At 35.0% G+C, this 10,000-nt stretch overlaps 1 protein-coding gene across 1 annotated transcript in view; it reads left to right on the top strand.

Moving 5' to 3' along the window:
• LOC137643464 (glutamate receptor-like) overlaps positions 1 to 10,000 on the top strand; it is a 15,682-nt gene that overhangs the window by 2,137 nt on the left and 3,545 nt on the right. The window contains exons 3-11 of the mRNA XM_068376240.1: positions 1 to 114; positions 626 to 664; positions 907 to 1,151; positions 1,886 to 2,045; positions 2,370 to 2,555; positions 5,069 to 5,227; positions 5,737 to 5,890; positions 8,187 to 8,316; positions 8,901 to 8,991. The exon at positions 1 to 114 is cut by the window's left edge and continues 47 nt beyond it. Coding sequence (XP_068232341.1) covers positions 1 to 114; positions 626 to 664; positions 907 to 1,151; positions 1,886 to 2,045; positions 2,370 to 2,555; positions 5,069 to 5,227; positions 5,737 to 5,890; positions 8,187 to 8,316; positions 8,901 to 8,991 — 1,278 coding nt within the window. The remainder of the gene's footprint in view (positions 115 to 625; positions 665 to 906; positions 1,152 to 1,885; positions 2,046 to 2,369; positions 2,556 to 5,068; positions 5,228 to 5,736; positions 5,891 to 8,186; positions 8,317 to 8,900; positions 8,992 to 10,000) is intronic.

Genomic DNA, 10,000 nt, shown 5'->3' with positions numbered 1-10,000 from the left:
ATCCTATCGGTAAATGGTCTATGGGATCTTTTCGAAGAGTCCTCCTATTACCAGATTCCCGCGCAGGTCATCCTCTATGGAGATGTCCCGTGGATGTCATCCACTTTGAGAGAGGTCGGTGTGTCTCCTTTCATCCATACGCCAGAGGAACTATAGTCAATTCTTTTTAGTGAGGCAGATTTCCACCGACTCACAGAGGTCTTTTTAGCTCGGAAAATTTTCCTGATCGCTGATTGGTTGGACAAGATAATTCTAACCAATCAGATAGCAGGAAACGTTTCCGAGCTAAAAGGGCACCGGTGCGAGTCAGTGCAAATGCGTCTCATTAAAAAAAAGTAGTATAGTTCCAAATGAATGTTTTAAACTAAATGAAATGTTTCGTTCATCATTATCAAAGGCTCTTTTCACAACGTTGCTTTTATTCGCGTATATTCTGTATATTTATTATCAATGTTTTCCTCCCTTCATTTTCATATAGAGAATCTATTTCCACTAAAACAACCACTAGATAATTGTCAGACTTCATATAACTTAATATATGAATATATTGTAATAGCACACTCGGCCAGTTGTCGTTGAACTAATCTGCTATAATCTAATTGATTGAAAATTTTCTTCCCGTCAGGTTGCTGCTTATTATGATTCAGCAAAATTAAATGAAAGAGTAAGTAATACTGCATTACATTCACAGTAAACTGAAGAAATTCTATTCAGTGGTCTGGTACATGCTCAACCTCACTTTGACCTTTAAATAATGATGTATAATTTTGTCTATAACTATTCCAATGATCTTTCGAAATTAACACCACTCTCAATGTAATTTCCTAAAAGTATTTACCATCATATAATAAGTGAATATTATCAAATGAAACAGTGCATAATATCAGCCATTATCTAATTCTGAAGACGACCCGTTGGCTGTGGGTTGACGCAACCGTTAACGACCAGGAAGTTGTCGGTCAAGAGCCATTGGTTAATTTGACTGGGTCGTCACAACTACTCTCCCGATGGAGCTTCTCGGAAGCAATGGATTTGATGTCGAGCCGTCTCATAGAGGGAATGCGAGGCATTTTCATATCGTTTGAGGAGAGGTCTCTAGACTTTCTACCATCTGACGCATCCGCATCCCTCGCCGTAGAAGGTTTGCAGAGGTAAGCATCAATTGAGAGCTTTTCTTCTTGAGGGTAGGACTAATTAGGAGATTTTATTTTCTTCGAAAATATAACTACGAATTCAATAAACAGAATATAAAAGGGGAGTATAGTTGCTTACCTTTTTGCTGGTTATTAAAATGACTCATAAAGGCTCTATGTGAAGCCATTGAAGTTCTTTTCGCCTGATTTGTTGTCCCCGAATTACAGCGTTATAGTTACTCCTTATTCTCTGTCACACCGATTCTATCGAATTAATATTAATGTTTTACATTCGTACAGAATACCGGAATTTAGAATTCACTACATTTTGTAGTACTAGTACTATCGGTTACATATTAATGTTTTACATTCGTACAGAATACCGGAATTTAGAATTCACTACATTTTGTAGTACTAGTAGCCTACTATCGGTTACATAACAATACCATAATTTTTAAATATCAAAATGATACAGGATCTTGACATTTCAACAGGAATGAAAAATACAACATTGATTTTTTTATTGGATATACATTATTACTTACCTTTTAGTGTTTATTTCCTTGTTTCCTTTCCTCACTGGGCTATTTTTCCCAGTTGGAGCCCCTGGGTTTTTAGCATCATTCTTTTCCATCTAGGGTTGTAGCTGAGCTTTTAGTAGTAGTAATAATAATAATAATAATAATAATAATAATAATAATTATTATTATTATAGTCTCTACAAATTGAATGTTATATTTGCTCCTTCTCAGGTGGGTGAACATTGCTTCTATAGACGCTCCAGGTAATGGCGTATGGAAGCTTCAGTTCTCAGGGACCTGGACTAAACAAGGGTTGCACATCCTACAACCGTTGTGGTCTGAAGTATCCTTCAACCTTTTGGGTCGGACTGTTAGAATATCTTGTCTCAAGGTAGATATGATCAGGCATAGGTCTGAGAGTGTATGGATTTCATACGGATTTCAGACATAGGGCTTTAATAAAAGCTTACAGGTTCTATTTTTATTATTTTTATCACGTTTTCGTGTGTGTCGTAATAGTTCTATACCATTATTTTTGTTTTACGAAACTATACTTTTTTTTTTTTTTACTTTTTTTCTGGTTCGCATTCATGGTAAACTATGAATTTTTTTTTTACAAACATCTGTTGTCTTGGTCGTATTAACCACACTCAAGAAAAATTCATTGATAGAATAACAATGTTTATATGAAACTGTTGTTCTATTTATTCTGCAGAAACCAACGGTATTCGACTATGAAGGCGAGACTGCCAATCTGAAGGACACTAACGGCTACGCTGCAGACATTGCGAAAGAAATACAACAGCGACTCAATTTCACAGATATTTTAGTTCCTAACCGTGGATTTGGGGCGTTTGCCGACGGGAAATGGAATGGGATGGTTGGAGATCTGTATGAAAAGGCAAGTAGTGGTTTGATGCTTATTTTATTACCTTCACCAACTTCGTTGCGGTGAAGGTTATGTTTTGATAGTCGTATGTATGTCTGTTTGTGCTTGTGACTCGCTTAAATCAAAAACTATTTGATCGAATTTCATGAAATTTGGTGGGATGGTTGCCCGTGATCCAAAGACAATTTGAATATATTTTGGGAGTGATTAGGTCAAACGCCCGGGCCAAGGTTACAAAAAAGTCAAAACTAGTGGTTTGATGCTTCTCTTATTACCTTCGCCAACTTCGTTGCGGCGAAGGTTATGTTTTGCTAGGCGTATGTCTGTCTGTCTGTGTGTGTTTGTGATTCGCATAACTCTAAACTATTTGATCGAATCTCATGAAATTTGGTGGGATGATTGGCCATGACCCAAGGACAATTTGATTAGATTATGGGAGTGATTGGATGAAAAGTCAAGGCCAAGGTTACGAAAATGTTAAAACGTCTTTTTGCCATATCGTGGTTAATTTTGATCTGATTTGCATGAAACTAGTGCCAAAATGTGCATAATTTAATTGCCTATCTTGTGATATATGTGTTTTGAAGTCAAATACCCACATCCTCATCAGTTTTCTTGCAGACAAAAGTGGCGGTGGCGAAGGTATGCGCTCTACCGAGTGCCCGTTCTAGTTCTGAACCTGTGATACATAATGAAAAGCCTCCAATAGAAAATATACGCCTAGCAACCCCTTTGACAATAAACAAAGATTTAAATACGGGTTATGATAGCCATTACTTTTGGCATCTTGTGAAACTTTGAAAAAAGTAAGACCATAAGATATTTATTTCTTACAAGTGTACGCAACCCGTCAAAAATGACTGCTAAATATTTAGATAGATGGGTATGCACACGCACACACAGATTCAACCTTCTCCAGCCCCTCTCCTTTTCCAAACTGCAAAATGCTAGTTTGGGCAATTTGTGGGAGATTGTTATTTTCCGAGTTGAATATTATTATCATTATTACTAGCTAAGCTACAACCCTAGTTGGAAAAGTAAATTGCTATAAGCCTAAGGGCTCAAACAAGGAAAAGTAGCCCAGTGAGGAAAGGAAACAAGGAAAAATTAAATATAATAAGAACAACAACACCACTAAAATAGATATTTCCTATATAAACTATAAAAACTTTAACAAAACAAGAGGAATAGAAATTAGACAGAATAGTGTGCCCGAGTGTACCCTCAAGCAAGAGAACTCTAACCCAAGACAGTGGAAGACCATGGTACAGAGGCTATGGCACTACACAAGACTAGAGAACAATGGTTTGATTTTGGAATGTCCTTCTCCTAGAAGAGCTGCTTACCATAGCTAAAGAGTCTCTTCAACCCTTACTAAGAGGAAAGTAGCCACTGAACAATTACAGTGCAGTAGTTAACCCCTTGGATGAAGGGGAATTGTCTTGTAATGTCAGTGTTGTCAGGCGTATGAGGACAGAGTAGAATTTATAAGGAATAGGCCAGACTATTCGGTGCTGTGTAGGAAAAGGAAAAATGAACTGTAACCAGTGAGAAGGGTGCCATGTAGTACTGTCTGGCCAGTAAACGGGTGGCTGGTGCCCTAGCCAACCTACTACCTATAAATGTATATATGTATATATATATACATATATATATATATATATATGTGTGTGTATATATGTGTATATGCTCTTTATTATATATACAGGCCAATCTTTTTTACATTAAATAAGCATGTTTGTTCCCCTAATTCTAAGGGGGCAGGCGTATACTCTCCAGTATGTATTCAGTACAAGTAAAACTATAGCTACCATATAAGTAATGGTTATATATTTGGCAGACATAATTCAAGAACCAATCTTATTTTTAGGTAGATTGACCATCACACGCAAATCTGTTTGCCATTAAGTCACTCTTATCCAATACTGATATTTGCAAGAAAACTCTTGTCAGGAGTATGTTATACAGTATCTCTACTAAAGCAAGGTAACTTGTACTTCCTTCAGGGCAATGTCATTTCTTGTTAGATGTAAATGAATCGACCAGCAATTCTACCATTTTTATTAGATAATTTATGCAAAGTCTGATGGCAAGATGCGATGAGATGCCAGAAATGTGTTTATGTGACAGTGCCATATGTCACCTGTCGTGCATTGGAATATTTGATTAAATTAAACCAATTCAAAATGGGAGTATGATAAATATTAGAGACATGACTGTGAGGTGCGTATTTAAGTCTTGTATGTCAAAATTGATATCTTTGATAACGGCTGATTTCTTGCAAAAAATCCAATGGATAGGCCTAATATATGCGTTTCCTGTTCTTGAGCGATCAAGCTAACGAACAAACACAAATGAACTTTGACGATGAATGAAATAATGCATAACATTCAAATTATTAAATTTTGTATTTGTAATGATTTTATTCACATACTATCACTGTGTAGAGATTATATATTTGGTTATGAGCCATTTTCTTAATGATCAACTTTCGAACCAAATTTCATCCTGCTGGCGTCTTTCAGAAAGCAGATGTATCCCCAACGGATTTCACACCCATTTGGCAACGAACCCTCGTGATTGACTTCGGCCTCATCTACGGCACAGATCCGGTGGTCATCATTTCAAAGGCACCGAGTGTGTATATGAAGCCCCTCCTTCTTCTGGAGATATTTACTCCTTACGTAAGATATACCGAATAGCTTTGTATTTGATAGATACGTGGATTTGGTAATGGGGAAGCACCGGTCTTCATGGTCCATCGGATAAGTCTAATTTTTGTAGAGTGAAGTTTGGGTGATAAGAATGTTTTAGTTTATGGGGTCATTAAGAATAATGATATACCACATACAAAAAGAGTTTTGAAGACCCTTTAATTGATTCTAAAGTTAGAGTTTACTTACCCAGTTTAAATTGGCCTCTATTTCTTTTCTTTGAAATTTTGAAATCTCCCAAACCTAGTTCACGGAATTACGTCTTCCATTCTCATGAGGACTAACACCAAATAGTTGTCAGTTTAATTTTTCCATTCATTCCTGTCAATAAATAATATCTTATATTTTCATTTATACCTGTTTGTAGCTGCATGTCAAGCAGATAAGAGTGATAGACTATATACCTGTTTAATTTTTGCTTTTGAAAACTTTATGAAGAATTGAAAACCAACCAGTAGTAAACGATCATCGCTTCTTAGGTGTGGCTGTGCATCGTGGTCATTGGTCTTGTAGCTGGAGTATCTATTGGAGCGCTGATGAAAATCAAACAGAAACTCGGGCATCCTTCAGCCAATACTGTCTTGGGTCCTCTGTCTTATGCAGCCACGTTGATGAAAATCCTCGTCTCGCAAGGTATGAATGAATCGTCTTGAGATTGAACGTAATTTCTTTCCCACTGATATCCCGACCTTAAGTGGTCGGTTGCCTGACGCACCCTCTTCCAGCAAACCACTTCTTTCCATATCATCCTTCACCGTATCTCGCAATCTAGTTCTCTGCCTCCCTCTTGATCTCTCCCTAACAGGTACCTCCCAAGCCCTCCTCACTCGCTCCCCACCATCCATCGTCAACACGTGCCCACTCCATTTCAGTCTTGACACTCTTTGTCATGTCTGTAAACTTTATTGCACCTGCCATTCTTCTTGTTTCATTATTTTCCAATCTTTCAAGGTTTAACGCAATGTGCATGGTGTTAATTTTAGGAAATTATAGCTCGTGACAGATACGCTTTAAGATTGTTTCACTTTTATACCAAGTGTGAGATGTCTGATTATGATTACGTGTATTATAAACTTCCTAACAAACCGAAGCGGCAAATGAGGGATAGATCTATCTGTAACTCAATTGAGCTTTATTTCACTAGAGTTTGTTGTTTACAGTATGCCATGTGAAGACCACCTTATAATTATTTTAACAACATACCTTGTATCCGATTTGAATTATTTCTGCATTGCTATCAACTTTTTTTTTTTTACTTTTCTTTCGTGGTAAATTACTCATTTCCCTTTGGAATAAATAATTCTAAGTAATGCTGATGAAGATGATGATAGTAAGTTACGATAATGATAATAGAATTAAATGTTATAATGATGATGATGATGTTGATGATGCTATTTTAGGAATAGTCTGTAACATATTATTTCGACTCCTCTTTAATCTGATCCGATGGAGAAAACTTATATTCGTGTTTTGATAAAACATAATTTGGAATTTTCTTATAGTTATGAACCGATGTACTAATGTTCAATGGGATGGTCAATATATACATATATATATATATATATATATATATATATATATATATATATATATATATATATATATATATATATATGTATATATATGTGTGTGTGTGTGTGTGTATATATATATATATATTGATAAATTTGATGAAGTGACTAAATGATAGGATAATAGGGAATACCGATTTAAACTGGGATATTATTTGAATAATCTATCAGAGCGAGACTATTACAGCTCTTGAAAAGTCCTTAGAAAAAAATAATCTAATTTGTATTTTCTTCAAAACAAAGGTTTTTTATAATAAATATTTTTTCCTGTGCAAAAACTCTTTATTTATATATTTATTTATTATTTTTTATTTTTCATCTTTATTTTTTTTTTAACTGATTTCCTCTTCTAAACATTGATTTTGGCATTTCTTATCTTCGGCATTTTAAAGATATAATTTCTTTAACTATCATTTAATAATGTTATCTAATTCCTCAACTTGGTCACAGCTGGAATAAAACTTCTAGAATACTGTGTAGTATTGAGTCTCATGGTGGAGAAGGTCTGACTATTAGAATTAACTGCATGAGTATACTCAATTTTTTTTAATAAGGCGCATTTGCCCTGACTCGCAGCGGCGCCCTTTTAACTCGGAAAAGTTTCCTGCTATCTGATTGGTTAGAATTATTATGTCCAACCAATCAGCGAGTCCGTGCAAATCTGCCTCACTAAAAAGAAATGACTATAGTATACTGTACAAATACTGTTCTAGAGAGCGGAAGAAAATGGCGTGGCATTTGAAGCATCTTGGTTACTTTTTGCCCCAGTTAATATCTATGAATATATAAGTAGTCAGTTTAGCTTAAAACTCTGTTTCACCAGTTTTCATGAAAGGTCATTTTATGTCGTCTAAGATAAGTTATGGTCCAGATCATCCTCCCAAAGTGTTGTTTTCAGAGTTAAAAAAAAGAAAAAAAAGAAGAAAAAAAGAAGAAAAAAAAGTTCTATTTTTTTCTTTAAATCTGTAATCAAAGTTATCCAATATGGCTTACAGTTCACTTTGCATCAAATAATACGAAATAACCTGTGATTGATATCACTTTTAGAAATTATTATTATTATTATTATTATTATTATTATTATCATTATTATTATTATTATTATTAGCTAAGCTATAACCTTAGTAGGGAAAGCAGGATGCTATAAACCCAAGGGCCCCAACAAGGAAAAATAGCACAGTGAAGAAAGGAAATAAAGAAATTTACTACAAGGGAATTAATGAACAACGAAAATAAAATATTTTAAGAACATTAACAACATTAAAATAGATCTCTCATATAAAAACTATAGAGTCTCATATCATCCTGTTCAATATAGAACTAATAGCTTCCATGTTTCTTTTCCTTGTCTTATCCAGCGAGCAAGGAGGTGTGCTGGACGTCCTGGATCGGAGGTCAGGTCATAGGAGGTTGCATAATGTTCTTCTCTGTCGTTCTTGCATCGCTTTACAAGGGTTCTGTCACAGCCTTCCTGGCTATTCCTTTTAGGTTAGTGACCGCTTGAGCATGTGGCCATTACCTTAGATGTTGCTCTTTTTTCACCCTACATTACCTTAAAACTTTCAAAATTTCCTTAAATTTGAAGATATTAAAATCGACAATACCTTAAAAATTACCTTGACACCATGCAAATTACCTCAAACTAAGGTAATGTCCTTAAAATATTAAACTGTTAGTGACACAAATCAAGAATTTCATGACGCTATATTTTCTGTGAAATAATACCTCTGGACACTAAAAATAACTTTAATTAAGGCTTGAATTAACAAGGGTTCTTTCTCCACATAGTTATGCTTGCACCCATATGAGTTTGAGAAATAAATTATTGATAACTCTATATACATCTAACAGAAGTAAACCCATTTAAACTTTAATTAACGCTGCTATTAACTGGCGTATTGTCTTTATCTAGTTAGGCCTGCACCCATATAGTTTAAGAAATAAATCATTGATAACTATGTAGCCATATGCGTACTTTTTTTTTTCTCAAAACATCGAAATTAACTCGCAGAAATTCAGGTTGATTTTTTCGTAGCTGCAATTCATTCTTAACTTTATCTCTCATTTGACAGGTCTCAACCCATAAATTCCTTGGAGGACATGCTGAGGAGGAAAGTCATTCCAGCTATCAGGCTTCTTAGTAGCCCATACAGTTTCTTCCTGGTAAGATATGGGCAGTGATAAGCAGGTCATATGGTTAAGGGAGACTTTATCTAGGGAAGGGGCCATCTAAAATGTCATTATTATTATTATTATTATTATTATCATTATTATTATTACGTGCTAAGCTACAGCCCTAGTTGGAAAAGCAGGATGTTATAAGCCCAGGGGCTCCAACAGGGAAAATAACCCAGTGAGGAAAGGAAACAAGGAGAAATAAAATATTTCAAGAACAGTAACAATAAAATGAATATTTCCTATATAAACTATAAAAAACTTTAGCAAAACCAGATGAAGAGAAATAAGATAGAATACTGTGCCCGAGTGTACCCTCAAGTAAGAGAACTCTAAGCCAAGACAGTGGAACGCCACGGTACAGAGGGTATGGCACTACCCAAGACTAGAGAACAATGGTTTGATTTTGGAGTTACAGAACGAGTGGGAATAGTTAATCGTTTGCTTTTGTATAACTATCGGATTAGTTCAAGAATCTGTTCTATGGAAATCTCAATATGAATGATTTTGATGTCAACTTTGACATCTTTATTGTAGTCGCGAGGATGGGAACTACTTGATGTAATAATATGACCTTGATTTGTGGTTTATTTCGAACATTCATGACATGATTACCGTCCAATAAGCTTTTTAATGATTAGAATAAATATCAAGTCATGTAACTGAGGGACAAAATTATAAAATTCTGTCTCTCCAGGGAGATTAATTATAACATTTAGCTGGAGGCTCACTGATGTTAATAATTTATTGAGGGGCTAGTTAAAGATTTATGACCATAAAAAAGACTATTTGTGTTTACTTAGAAGTCATGAGCCAAAGAAAAGCGGGAAAGTGTAGCAAAACTCTTGAAACGATAACTCACAATGAGGAAGTATAAATGATTTATATGTACATTTCAGTAAACATTTCACAGTCATCTTTCATCTTTTAAGTTAACCTGAGATTATGTAATTAGACAGTGAATTTTAAAGCCTTGTGACGTTTGTAATAATTCCTT

This window comes from Palaemon carinicauda, chromosome 7 (assembly GCF_036898095.1).
Source record: "Palaemon carinicauda isolate YSFRI2023 chromosome 7, ASM3689809v2, whole genome shotgun sequence".
In the NCBI taxonomy this organism is placed as follows: domain Eukaryota; kingdom Metazoa; phylum Arthropoda; class Malacostraca; order Decapoda; family Palaemonidae; genus Palaemon; species Palaemon carinicauda.
This window is presented reverse-complemented; position numbering and strand designations above follow the sequence as displayed.